The sequence below is a fragment of the Branchiostoma belcheri genome, unplaced genomic scaffold, assembly GCF_001625305.1.
Source record: "Branchiostoma belcheri isolate BF01 breed outbred unplaced genomic scaffold, Haploidv18h27 scaffold6, whole genome shotgun sequence".
NCBI classification, from domain to species: domain Eukaryota; kingdom Metazoa; phylum Chordata; class Leptocardii; order Amphioxiformes; family Branchiostomatidae; genus Branchiostoma; species Branchiostoma belcheri.
Genome location: NW_017804242.1, coordinates 1,667,172 through 1,681,787, shown reverse-complemented (window position 1 = coordinate 1,681,787; position 14,616 = coordinate 1,667,172). Strand labels below are relative to the sequence as shown.

At 43.0% G+C, this 14,616-nt stretch overlaps 1 protein-coding gene across 1 annotated transcript in view; it reads left to right on the top strand.

The window, feature by feature from the left end:
* LOC109482233 overlaps positions 1-14,616 on the top strand; it is a 47,294-nt gene that overhangs the window by 15,121 nt on the left and 17,557 nt on the right. The window contains exons 3-11 of the mRNA XM_019784925.1: positions 2,157-2,304; positions 4,443-4,748; positions 8,893-9,076; positions 9,555-9,620; positions 9,925-9,979; positions 10,099-10,124; positions 10,284-10,453; positions 12,525-12,589; positions 14,364-14,439. Of these exons, the coding sequence (XP_019640484.1) occupies positions 2,157-2,304; positions 4,443-4,748; positions 8,893-9,076; positions 9,555-9,620; positions 9,925-9,979; positions 10,099-10,124; positions 10,284-10,453; positions 12,525-12,589; positions 14,364-14,439 (1,096 nt within the window). The remainder of the gene's footprint in view (positions 1-2,156; positions 2,305-4,442; positions 4,749-8,892; positions 9,077-9,554; positions 9,621-9,924; positions 9,980-10,098; positions 10,125-10,283; positions 10,454-12,524; positions 12,590-14,363; positions 14,440-14,616) is intronic.

Sequence of the window (14,616 nt, the reverse complement as noted above, 5' to 3'; positions counted from 1 at the left end):
ATTTTACTCTCCAAGCAGAGGTTTGGTGGGGAAGATTTGTTACCTTTCTAGATTATTCCCGACTTTTTTTTGGGGGGGGGGAGTAGCGACAAAAAGATGGCATATATAGAAAGGTAACAATCTTCCCCACCAACCTCTGCTTGGAGAGTATTTCAAAGTGACAGTTCATCATGACATCACCACCTGTTCCAAAGGAAAGATTTCCTTGCAGGATTCCTTGTTGTAGATAGGTGGCACTGTAACATATTCATTGTTGGTCAATAACTTTCAACAAAACAGGGGCTTCTTAGAACCCACAGAGATAAGGTATAAAATTTAGAACTCAAAAGTTGAGCCTAGTTTGAAAATCAATCATGAAGTCCAAGAATACCTGGTCACATTGGCCAGGTTGTCCTCATCTAGAGGTTGTCCTCATTGTCATGTCAGTTTTGATGTTTGATCAAATTGAATATAATGTTTTGCTAAATTTTGCAGCTGTGAAGTAACATAGGAATTTACAGCTTTGTAGCACAGAGAAGTTGCATGACTTGAAATGCTACAAGGTTTATAGCACAGCATATTTTATGATAAATATCAGATATCGATATTCCAAATGTATATCTGCTGCCAAAATGTCTTTATATTTGCAACGGGGCATAACGACTGGCATATAGGATTTCTGTCGCCAAAGAATAGGACACTCTTCCCATTCACAGAGCTCTCTTTCAGCAGAAGATGTAAGGCAAGCTAAACACACCAGCACGCGCTGACCTCAAGCAGTCGTTTTGTAGGGATCACGTTTCTTCCCTCTTTGTTCTACGCCTTTGTGCATATATTTTGGGTTTCATGGGAATTATTTGCAGCACGGTTGCCCTGAGCTTTGAACCCTTTGCGGAGTGAGATTATCAGTCTCTACAGGAATAACTGCTGACATGAAAAGGTGGTGCGTTTGTTTATCGAGGCCCCCGCTTGTTTGTGGCGGCGGGTCCCTTTCTTTTGCTGTTTTCTTCATAACGTTGTCTGTAAATATAACTTGCCGCTGTGTTGTTATTTGGAGGTGGTGACAGATGTGTTAATGCTTTAATGGTGAATATCTGGGTAAAAGACAAATCAGCTGACAATTGTCATCCTAACCTTCTGTTCTAGAAGGTTTTTAATGAGTTAGTAGCTACTTGAAAAAGTATCATGATACACTTAAGCTGAGGGTGACAAATTGCAAAAGAAGAGAGAAATTAGAGCATCCAGTTTAGTATTGGAAGTGGGTCTGAGATGAAGATGAAGAGATAGAAAATTATGGTCATATTCTCAAACTTATTCCTTGGAAGCACCAAAAAGCAGTTACTCAAGCAACTGGGTACCGTAACTGCTTTTTGGCATATCTTATTACCTAGATGTCTAACCTTCACCAACGACGTATTCCTTGGAAGTCACGGCTACATGTAGACTTAATGAATATACAGCCTTGAACTGAGGCCCGAAATAAAATTTGAGGGTGTCCCCTTAATCCTGAGTTAGCAGGAAGTCACGGGGCGCCGTGTTAGTCAGATATGCTCGCTGCTGTCCTGACCTTGGCTTGACTAACCTTTGACCTGTGGTGGAGCATTGCGCAATTGACAGGAGATGTTTGTCTGTTGTGGCTTTCCTGTCTGGTCTGGTTCTTGTTGGGTAATTAGCAGTCATGTATGTGGAAACCTGTGCGAATGCTCCCTTAAACTGAAAGCTTTTGTGTGATTAAGTGACAGTGCAAGAATCATGTGCATGCTGTTGGTGGTACATTTATACTTTCTCTTTTCTTTTCTTTTTTCAAGTTTCTAAGTTACATGTACAATATAGGCTAATTGTAGTACTTTGGGATGTGGTTAAATTGTGTCATAACCTCTGTCAGGAAGTACAGTCAAACTTGTGACCACATTGATGAATATACAGTCAAACCTGTGCTACCTCTGCTACATAAGGACCACCTGGTCACTTTCTGGTCGTACCTTAGAATAAGTTACCGGTAGATAATTTCCCCGTTGACTGTTTACTGCATTCACATAGTCCTGGTCCTCTTGGACTGTTTTGAGTGTAAAAGTTGACAGTTTTTCATACCAACATTGTACATAGACCTACCTTGTACACATGTACCATACCAACATCACACCAAATCTGATCTGTTTTGTTGTTGTTATTTGCAGGGAGGGAGTACGATCGTGGCTGCCTTTGCAGAAGACAGCCCCCTGCCTGAGGAGCATGAGTTCTTCCTCATCTTCCGCGGGTCTCAGCAGAGACACATCACCATCGCACGGCAGCTCAACTCTTACACCTTACAGGCTGTTATACCAGGTAGGCAGCTCAACTCTTACACCTTACAGGCTATTATACCAGGTACGCTGCAGATTACTTTACGTTTGAAAATTGAAGGAAAGCAAGGGTCTCTAAATGCTCTCTTCAAAGTTGAATGTTGATACTATACTTTGAAAACAGATTGTTACAATGCCGGCTTTGAACAACTCTTACACCTTACAGGCAGTTATACTAGGTAGGCTGCAGATTAGCTTACATTTGAAAATTGAAGGGAAGCAAGGAGTCTCTAAATGCTCTCTTCAAAGCCAAAGGGTTGAATGTGGATACTGTAGTTTGAAAACAGGTTGTTACGATGCAGAGTTTTAACTAACAAGGTTCTAAAAGTCAGGGCTCGAAATCCTTTTTTTCTGCATATCTGCACTGGTGCATGTAACATTGAAAATTACCTACTCCAGACAATTGACTTGCACTGCTCAAAATTTAAAAAGTATTGATTACACTAAAAACTGTTAAAAAAACATTGCCATTATTTCATCAATGCACAAAAATCCACAAAGACCTACAGTACAGTAGTTAAGCTAAGGTCCCAATTGGGAAAAGGGGCCCTGGCGGGTAGTTCCCGGGCTGTTTTTTACCACTTTCGGGCGGGACCCCGACGTGGCCCCGCGGGGCACCCTGCGGCTACCGGGCTATTTTTTGGCCCGTCGGGGCCCCGAGAAGAATTTAATTCTGAGTTAAATTCTACCCGGGCCCCGCTGACAAAAAGACGCCGTGACCTCATCGTGAGAACACCGAGAGGTACCCCTCCGGTTGCCGGCATTCCACCGGGACACATTTCTTACGTCACAGACCAGATGAACAGAATAAAGGTGTGTACTTCGTAAACCCGGGTACTACTGAAGGAAACTTTTAATAGTGACCACGACAGCCGATGCCCGCTCGACTCCTGAACCCGGCCGGGGCCAGCCGGGGCTACATCCCCGACGGGCACCGGCGTAATTGGGACCTTAGCTTTACTGGTACATGTATATAAACCCAGTACATGGACCAGTGCAGGTTAGGTGCAGGTAGACATCAGAAATACCTTTGCTAACCTGCATATACAGGTGATACTTTGAGTCCTACATTGAGGCCATATAACAGTATGACTGACATGAAGGTTGAGGTCAAACTGGAGTTCAAAATTCTCTCCCTGCAGGCTGGGAGGAAGTGAATGGTACAAAGGTTACCACATTATCGGTCTTCAGTTTCCTGCTGTATTGGTATCTGTTGCAGATTTGGTGTCCCTAAACAAAAGATTGTAACAATATCAATGTCTAAATCTCGTATTCAAATTTTTGAAAATGGTGCACGTGAAACATTTTGAAGCCAGAGTGATAACCAAATAAAACCCTGTTTGATACCACATTCAAGTTATCACATAGGCTGGAACACCAATGTCAAATTTTATCGCTGCCAAGCTATGACATAATGTAGTTATACACCCCTTCCTGATGTTGCCTTCCTGTCCCCTGTCCCAGACCATGACTGTGTGGAGACAGTGGAGGTGTCGGTGTGTGCGAGTAACAACTTGTGATAACCAAATAAAACCCCATTTGATACCACATGTTATCACACAGGCCATAATGCCTGTGTCAAATTTTATCGCTTCCCTGCTCTGGCATAAATGTTGTTGTACACCAGTCCTCTTCCTGATATGCAAAAAAACAGTTACTTGACAAGACTTAGTGAATATGATTTTGGGAATGGTCAGACCTTTCAGGTAGCATCCACTACCTTTCGTCAGTGACACTAAGAGACTGCAGGAGAAATGCAGGTTTATAAGCACTAACTATTGATTGATATGCAAATTATGAAGAAGTGGTCTTCCTGATGTCACAAAGCTGTTCAACCTTCTCTCCGCCTGCTCAACAGAATTTGTTATGTATACATTTCATGCTATAGATTTCATCCTAGATGGCAATAACCCTTACTGTGTACAAATTTGGTAAATATATCAAAGAATGTTTAAACCTTAGAACAAGTAGTATTAGTTGACCCACCTATTGTTCTGTACGTAGCATATTTTCGTTGTACCCATGTATATTTGTCTGTATATCTACATGTCTTAGACCTTACAAAAGTCGCTGTACTTTTTTGTTGTGTCAATAAAGTTCTCTGTCACCTTCCTGTCCCAGACCATGACTGTGCGGAGACAGTGGAGGTGTCGGTGTGTGCGAGTGACAGCGTAGCCCACCACCAGATCATCGCCTCCGGACTGTTCCAGTACACACACGACAAGACCTGGAACATGGCACGACAACTCGCCGACAACTCCACCAATCAGGACTCCCCGTTAGACTCCCCGAGCGCGCCGCATGTACAGTTTGACCTGGTGGGGGAAGATGTGGACACGTTTGATGTACAGATGACAAGTGCCTTCGAAAGTCTGAACCTTCCGCCGGGGTGGAATGTACTTGGGACTAACACTACTGTGGAAGAAGGTAAGAAATCTTTTGTTGTATATTTCATCTTCTCCTCAAGTCTGATAGATCTCAGAATTTTTTGGGGGGACTTGCGGTGATATGCACAAAATACTGTACTTCAGTGTATGTTGATCACCCAAAACATTTTCTGACAGTTGCACCTAGATTTTAGGTAAGGTGCACTGGTGGTAAGATGCACCAGTGCACCTATTCCCAAAAATGAATTTCAAGCCCTAAATGTTGATACTATACTCCATTTGTCACAGTGCAACATGTTTCATGTATCTTTTAGCCTTTGTTTATTCATGGAATACTCAAGTTCACCTGCTGGCTGCTTTTTGTTGTGGTCATAATGGAAAAGGTCAGAGTCAAACCTTAACCTTTATGTAACAAGATTAGGTTACATGATTATAGTCGGTGGTACATAGTATTACAAAATCAGAAATAGATGTTGGCATATAGTCTGCTTGTTTCAAAAATGTAACAACCTCCAGTGTAAGATAAAACACTGATTTCAAATGATGATAAAACCATGTTGAACTTGAATTCTTTCTGTTAACAAATCTGTTCCAGGAAAATGAAAATTAAAAGGCCAATAAAATCAGTAAAAAAGCAACAAACCACTGATTTTAATGAAAAATTTTCACATTATGACCCAATAATGCATTGCATCGTATAATAATAATAAATCCTGTTTAATTTTCCCATCTCCGGGTGCATATCTGTTTACAATAGAGCCGGTAAGTGAGCAAGATAAATTACGGCGCTCCACAGCCTCCCCCCTCTGAGACGGCGGGTAATGGTTTGTTCCCCCAGCGGGGCTGGTTCAGGATACAGACAAACGTGTGCAGGGTGGATAACATGCCTGCAACATGCAGCAATCAATATCACCAGGCTGGGCTGCAGGAGTCGTCCCACAGAGTGCTTTACATGCAGCCCTGCTTACACAAGCCTCGGGGTAACAGTTAGCCAAGTCCTGCCCCGATGTTGGGATGTCACAGGGTCCGACCCGGCCCTTAGCTGTACTGCAGATGTAGACTGTGCATCCATCAAGACGGTGTCCTGTGCCGGGGGCTGCCCTGTGGATTCACCCAGGATATATAATGGCCTTCTTTATATGGCCGTTATGTTTGCCTTGTAGACCCGGCCACACATGCAGGGTATGCTGATGGTGGCGGGCGGGCGCTGCCATTGGTCGGCCACGTTTGCTCACCACATCTCTCCGCCTCGGCAATGAAGTGCAGTGTTTAATTTTTCCCCGGGTCTCCAGAGAGTTCTTGCGGAGCGAGGTGTACAGAATCTGATGCAGTTGCAGCAGAACCGTCGCCTGCTCGAATATCGCGCTGCCATGTCAGTAGCAGAGACCTGCAAGGAGAGAACGTACAGTCACACATAGACTGTGCAGAGGATTGCAACTCTAACTTAGATGCCTAAAGATGCCTTCAGGAGGCGGGGATGCCCTGCTGCTTTCCTCCAGCTGAGGGGAACAGGTTCAACAGGGGAGTTAGTCATGTGCAATATGTTAGTGCTGCCCCTGGTATGGATGTACTCTTCCCTGCACGCTGCCTCCTGTCTACTGGTTCTAGCCACGATGGTCTGTCTTGTTGTAGCGGTGATCATGCTCGTTACAGGTAGGTTCGTTAGGAACTCGTTACCTCATGATGGGTGGAGTCATGTTTCATTAAATGCCCTGTGCTACAGTGGTTAATGCGGATAGATTACATCTGGAGTAAGGACATAATAAATGTTGGCATTTATGGTTATGTCAGATATTTCAGCCTGGCTTAAATACACAAGGGCAGTGTATATAAATGCTATCATGTTAGTATCAGTATATACAGTATAATGATAGTGAATGGCTAGTTAGGCAACCTTGGCTGCATGTCAGTCCAACCAGTTAAGAAGTTAGAGCTTGAAATTCATTTTTACTAGGAATATGTGCACCACACCTAAACATCTAGGTACACAGAAAATTTTTTGGGTGTGCAACATGAAATTAAGTAAAATGTTTGTAAAACCCAATTACAAACATTAGTGTCTCCCTTCAGAGCTTGAGTTTGTAATTCTATAGATAACTTTTAAAAAAGTAATGCAGCAAAGGTTTTAATGTTTTAACTTAAAATGTCAGCTCAGAGGGATACGCTGCGTGTTCGTACGTAACCCTATACAAACATCTAACTCGGTGCACTGGTACAAATTAGGTCCAATTACATCCAATTTTGGGTGCACAAAAGTGCAGATACACCCACTAGTAATTCCAACCCTCATCATACAGTATGCATCATGAACCTACCATTTTCCAAGAAGCTCTATACTAAGACTGTCATCAATTCTTGCTGACAGTAATGTCTAAAAGCAGCATGCTAGGAAGACTAATATATCCTGATAATGTACATAGACAGGACCGCCCCGCTTCTATAACATATATCTGTGGCGTATTTTCTGTAACAAACTGCACATGTTTTAAAGGACTTTTAACATTTAAAGCAAATGTCACAGGCTGACATTAAAGTTGGGTGCTCCGTTTGATACGGTCTTTAAAGATCATTTATGGTTATTGATGTCATCTTGTGAGTTACTATAACTCAGTGGATACTTGTATGCTACTTTGTGCTATTTGTGACCCAGGGCCCCAGTGCAAGGCAGTGGTCACACGACTTTTGTTTTACTTCAATAAAGGAAATATATATTTTGTTATTATATCATGCTGGATATGTGAAGACAGCAAAAGTTACAGGTATCATATTTCCATGCAGGCAGCGTTATGCTTTGTTGTTATATCTATGCAGGATTTCGGAAGATCTAATAATTATACAACTCTTTGACAAAGTCAACTGGGTAATACTAAGAAATTCAACCTGCCGACCATTTGTGAACCTTCAGAAATCAAAGGCACAACCAAAACAAAGCAGTTCCCATTGGATTCCTTTGTTACAGTAGAAGAAGCATGAATTTCTTTGAAAACAAAATTGAAGGGAACCAAGGAGTCTCTAAACGCTCTCTTCAAAGCCCCTTGGTCGAACGTGGGTACCGTATTTTCAAAACAGGTTGTTACAGTGCAGGGTTTGAACTAACAAGGTTTTCACAATGTGATATCCTGCAATGTAATTTGACAACAGCCAATCCAATAACTGGGCATTTGTGATGTTGTGTAATCGAATTGTGTGGTCTTGTGTACAATAGAATCAAATGATAAAATGGTTTTGCATTTTGCAATTCAATGCTATAGACCCCTAGATAGGCAGGAAGAGAAACCAGGCCAGTCAGTATCAGTGTATGGAGCTAGATGTATGTGGAGTAGCTGAGATTAAAGTTGTGTGTAGTATGCTGATGAGTTTGTGACATTTCTTGGCCAGCCATTTCCTGACATTAGTAATCTGATGATTTACTGGCTCTAGTTCTGATACCATTTATCCCCCTTCAGACCCTCAGCTCTAATCGTGATACCATTTATCCCCCACCAGACCCTCAGCTCTAATCGTGATACCACTTATCCCCTACCATACCCTCAGCTCTAGTAGTGATACCACTTATCCCCCCACCAGACCCTCAGCTCTAATCTTGATACCACTTACCCCCCACAAGACCCTCAGCTCTAATCGTGATACCATTTATCCCCTACCAGACCCTCAGCTCTAATAGTGATATCACTTATCCCCCGCCAGACCCTCAGCTCTAATAGTGATACCACTTATCCCCCACCAGACCCTCACCCCAGGGAAATGTTGCTGCAAAATGCAAATCACTATGTCGTATAACTGTGTACTTATGATACCACTGATCCCCCTCCAGAACCTCAGCTCTAATTGTGATGCCACTCATCCCCCCCACCAGACCCTCAGCACTAATCATGATGCCACTTATCCCTCACCAGACCCTCAGCACTAATCTTGATACCACTTATCCACCACCAGACCCTCAGCCCAGGGAAATGTTGCTGCAAAATGCAAATCACTATGTCGTATAACTGTGTACTTATGATACCACTTATCCCCCTCCAGACCATCAACTCTAATCTTGATACCACTTATCCCCCTGCAGATCCTCAGCCTAGAGACACGTTGCTGCAAAAGGCAAACACTGCTGTACTTGTGAAACCACTTACCGGGTATCCCTCACCAGACCCTCAGCTCTAACCGTAATACCATTTCTCCCCCTGCAGACCCCCAGCCCAGGGAGACATTGCTGCACTTCGCCGCCCGTCTCGGCCTACGGCGGCTCGCTGCGTTCCTCGTGGAGAAGCCCGGAGCAGAAGCGGCGATCAAGCTGCCCAACAAAGATGGCGACCTGCCGTCCAACCTGGCCAAGAAGGCGGGGCACGACGAGGTGGCAGCGCTCCTCACAGAGTAAGTCGAGTAATTGTTTCCTAATAAGAAAAGTTGTGAAAGTTACGCTGATGAGTGAAGATGATAAGGTCACAGCAAGTATATTCTATGGGTGACATCGGTACCGGTTCAGAAAATACAGGTTCAGGTCCGGATCAGGTTCAGAGGATCTGGTTCAGGTCCGAACCGGAACCTGGACCTGATTATCGTTGTACAGTCGTGACAGTAATACTATATCATATTTTGGAGAGCCCTCTAACGAGAGTGTTGATAATTGCGTCTCTCTGGAGTTTTGGACCCAAGAAACCACAGTCAAGACTTGACACAGATCCAAGATGGCTGCTGTTTACGTTGATGGAAGCGCTAGAATTTCGTCATTCAAGGCGGCATAAATGTATCCCAAACTCGTACAGTCAAATAGATTAAATACACAATCATGCACAAGAAAGAAACAATAAAACACAGCTCTAAATGTTGACTGTTTCCCTTCCTGTTCCAGTCCTGATGGTTACCTGAGCTCCAGCCTGGTCCCCAGGGTATGGGAGACACGAGAGGTACAGATATAGTGCCTGGCCTACAGCACCTACACTGCTGTACCTATACTTGTACCTAAACACAGCTCTAATTCCTGCCATGTTCACTGTTCCAGTCCTGATAGTTACGTAGGAGTTCCAGCCCTATCAACAGGGTGTGGGAGACACTTGAGGTGCTGATACTGGTCCTACCTACACCTACACCCCTGTATCTTACTCTTAGACAAACAGCTGTTAAACCTGGGTCGTTCCCACTGTATACTTAATGTGAACGACTGTAGCTGTAATTGGGAATTCCCACATGTTCACTGTTGATGTTTCTGTTCACTGTTCCAGTCCTGATGGTTACCTGAGCTCCAGCCCAGTCCCCATGGTGTGGGAGACACGTGAGGTACAGATACAGTGCCAGGCCTACAGCACCTACACTGCTGTACCTATACTTGTACCTAAACACAGCTCTAATTCCTGCCATGTTCACTGTTCCAGTCCTGACAGTTACCTGAACTCCAGCCCGGTGCCCAGGGTGTGGGAGACACGTGAGGTGCTGATACTGGTATTACCTACACCTACACCTACACCCCTGTATCTTAGACAAACAGCTGTTTAACCTGGGTCGTTCTCATTGTATACTTAATGTGAATGACTAGCTGTAATTCCCACATGTTCACTGTTGATGTTCCTGTTCACTGTTCCAGTCCTGATGGTTACCTGAGCTCCAGCCCTGTCCCCAGGGTGTGGGAGACACGAGAGGTGCTGGAGGACTCCCCTGGGAAGGGAGAGATGTCAGCAGTGCTAAAGCGCCACAGTCTGGGCTCAGCCACGCTCTCCACTCAACTCAGCACAGAGGCAGAGGCTCGCCCGCTAGGTCAGTCTCATAGCTTTCCCTACTAGCAACGCTAGATCAGTCTCATAGCTTTCCCTACTAGCAACGCTAGGTCAGTCTCATAGCTTTCCCTACTAGCAATGCTGGGTCAGTCTCATAGCTTTCCCTACTAGCAACGCTGGGTCAGTCTCATAGCTTTCCCTACTAGCAACGCTGGGTCAGTCTCATAGCTTTCCCTACTAGCAACGCTGGGTCAGTCTCATAGCTTTCTCTAGCAACGCTGGGTCAGTCTCATATCTTTCCCTACTAGCAACGCTAGGTCAGTCTCATAGCTTTCCCTACTAGCAACGCTGGGTCAGTCTCATAGCTTTCCCTACTAGCAACGCTGGGTCAGTCTCATAGCTTTCTCTAGCAACGCTGGGTCAGTCTCATAGCTTTCTCTAGCAACGCTGGGTCAATCTCATAGCTTTCTCTAGCAATCGGTAGGAATCCCGTCTCTAGCCTGGATGCCAGGCTATTGTCGGGACTAGTGCACTCTCCACACAACTCAGCACAGAGGCATGGGCACGCATGCTAGGTCACAGCTTTCTCTAGCATTGCATAGTCCAGTGCCATAGAGTGGATGTATTTCCCATGCTAACCGATATCTTTCACACCACAGTCATCCCTGTCGATTAGCTTCAGGAATGAATCTCCTCTACTTAACAATAGTCCAGTGGTTAGGGACCCTGTCTAGGATACCCTGGATGTCAGACTGTTGTCAGGGCTGAGCATCTAACTGAGGGGTGTTCATAATAGTAATTCCTTGGGGACAGGTTGGCCCTGGAGCCAATAAGCTAGTCTGTATACTGGCCCTGGGAACAGTCTGGCACCCAGGGTGCCCAGTCTCACAGGACCAAGAGGTCATGAGTTTGAGTCCCAACATACATGACATACATCGAACCTGTACAAAGCTGTACAATCATATAGTGTCTGTCATATCCTTTGCGATTCTTGGAACAGTACCTTATCTGATATGAGATCACTTTCACTTCCTGAATCATAATGAATGCAGTAGGACGACTTAACATTACTAAACGTGTCTTTTAAGCATTAAGTTGACATATTGATACTTTTCATATGGCCTTATGATCTCGTGACCTACTTGCATATTAATATCATATTTTGGCAACAATCTAATTTCTATGGAGCTGTAATAAGATAATATGTCCCTGTGCTAAAACAAAGAAGAAGGCATGACTAATAATTAATAAGTTCCGTATAATTGTAGGTCATTCCACAGTTTGAACACATCTTTTAGATCTGCTCAGACGTTTTGTACCATTTTTCTATCATTGTCTCCTAGCCAGCAGGTGGCTGATACAGTACTGTAGAGTCATTTACTTTTGCAGTCGTTTAATTTCTTCAAAGCAAGGAACAGGATTTTGTAGCACTTTAAATTCACAGTTCACTAGTAATATATCAGAAACACAATTTTGCGACCTCATGAATTTGCAGTGTAGTACTCATTTGGAAAATAGCAGAAATGAAACTACCGCAAAAGTTACAGGATCTACAGTATTGTTGCCTCATGTATTATGCATGTGTAAGCACTATACCTGTACATTATTGATGGCCCTATGGATGTCCTGGTTGTGGCTGACATCACATTTTTACGTGATGTCCTGTTTAGCTTAACATCCATGTCATCAAATTTTTAGATGTGTCGTTCTGTTGTAATGTTCTGCTGTTCGTTACGATCGTTGAGTCAATACAGACATCGCTTCTTACACAGGTGAGCACTGTAGGGATATGTAGATCCAGAAATTGTTCTGCGTCTTACTGCTATTTGCTGTTGTTGGAAATTACATCATGATGTATAATTATACTGTGGACATCTTCTAGTCAGTTTGGTGATGCTTTTGGATCTGTAATCTACTTTTGATCATGATCTACATGTGATCCACTTTTGATCATGATCTACATGTGTGTGATCTACATTTGATCATGTTAATATATACATGTGACCCTCCTCAGGCCTAGTATTAACTAAGGTCTACATTCTGACAGCTGTCATGCCATGATCATTGTTTGAGCTGCGATTCTAAACATTTTGTTCAATGTACTTCCACAGATGATGACATTGCAGTCTTGAAGCACTTGGACATGTTCATAGGACAGAAGAGTCCCATGCCGGAGGTAGGACAAAAATTGTGCATTAGACAAGTCTACATGCCTTCTAATAGTAATAAGTTCTATATTAGACACCTACATCCGTTAGTTAAAACATGCCATTGTTATGTTTGTGTCTGTGCAGAACAATAGGTGAACTCATCCTTGTATCACTCTGTGATGTAATTGTTGATTTAGTTCAGCTGATTAGCCATTATTAAATAAAAAAAAAACTTAGCAATTAGATGCTTCTTAAATGACTATAGTTTGTTAGAGGCGTGTCTTTGATTTGAAGTTTTTATTCCTTTATGATTTAGTTGTATTGACAAACAAATGAATGATTTTTGTGTCAGGTGCTAACTACAGGCCTCAGTACTAGACTGTGCCATAATTTGGAATGATATTCTTCTGCAATAAAACATAAAGCAGCACTATCTATACATTGATAAAGGCTAGACATCCAAGAAAAACTTACTCAAGCAACTTGATAGATATTGAAAACTGTTAGATATTTGAAGTAGCATCCTCTACTTTTCATCAGTGACACTAGCAGAGACATGAGGACTTTTGTTGTTGATTTAGATAGAATGAAGTAGTACCAAAAGGGACAGTCATAAGATCAACTGCAAAACAGAAAATTTATTACAAAATTCTAATATTAATATAAACTATAAGGCCTAAAATTATTAGTAAATCTGTAATAACTTACAGTGCAATCACATGGGTCTAATTGTGGGCTTCAGTATCTTTTCTAATAGCAAAGAAATCTTTAAAGTATTGACCTATTCTTGCATTATGAGAGTTGTGACATCTGAAGATATTTTCACATACTGATGTATTCAAATTATACACTCAGCTTTTTAGTAAACTTCATTTTTGTGTAACTGGCCTGGATTATGCCTACCATCGGAAGAGTTCATTTTATTTGTCACACCATCATCTGCTGCGTTAGAACACTCATTTGCATATTTATGTGGCTTTCTCTTTTGTTTGCATATGCATGCCCAAAGTGTGAAGGGCTATTGAAAACCGTGATCACCAATTGAAGTCTCTGTTGTTGTGGTTTTTGTGCAATGGAGCACACCATTTCTGTGGACATCAGAGGAGGGAGTAGTATCTGTAATAGCATTAAAAAACAGTAGAAATAGTTTGTTGAATTTTGATAACCATGCTATTTGAAGTTTATTAGGTATTCCCCTTTTTTGGATACATTCAAAACTATGCTGTTTATGAAATATCGACATAATCACATGTATGTTTAAGATGACACACCCCTCTGAAGGAGATTGGACGATCCATGTTTTAAATACAATCAAGCTGTGTTTGGTTTTGGATTGATTCCTTTGTAGTGTCCTGCCAGGTTAATCTGATTACCCAGCACTCCATTCATGTAGCTAGAAACCCAGCTGTATGGCAGGGAGGAGCCAGGGTGTTATTGTGGAGCAGTGAGTAAGTTCTTAGGGGGAAACTGATGACTGACTAGCCTGAAGAGTCAACCTGCTGCACGTAAAAGAACCCATCACACTTGAACCCAGCATCAAGAAGAGTAGGGTTGGCTGAAAACACAACCGTAACAAAGTCGTGCTGCACCCGTGACTTGCTGATTGAAAAACCATCATGCTTCACCTCATCATTTGAGGATGACAGCTTGCTACAACTGGGAACAGTTTCATTCCAACGAATGAACGGCCTGTAAGTTCTAAGGACACTGGATTTATAGAGCAGGGATCTGTGAGAAGGCAGGTGAAGTCAGTACTGTTGTGTCGCCGCCATGTTGTTGACGGATTGCCTGTGTCGACAGCCGGAGCTGGAGAGTCCGAAGACCTCGGTACGGGAAGACCAGGACTCCTGGGAGGAACAGGAGGCAGCGGAGACAGGTGAGTTAACCTTCAGCCTGCTGAGGTAGCCATTTGGTGTTGGATTTGTATTGGGTTTGGGGAGAAGGTTAAAGACTGCAGGGGTCTCCCCAGAAATTTTTAGGGGAGAGGTGCTCCCTGATCGGTTGATGTCACAAAAAAAAAAAATAGCGAATTTTAATGAAAATACTAAGAGAA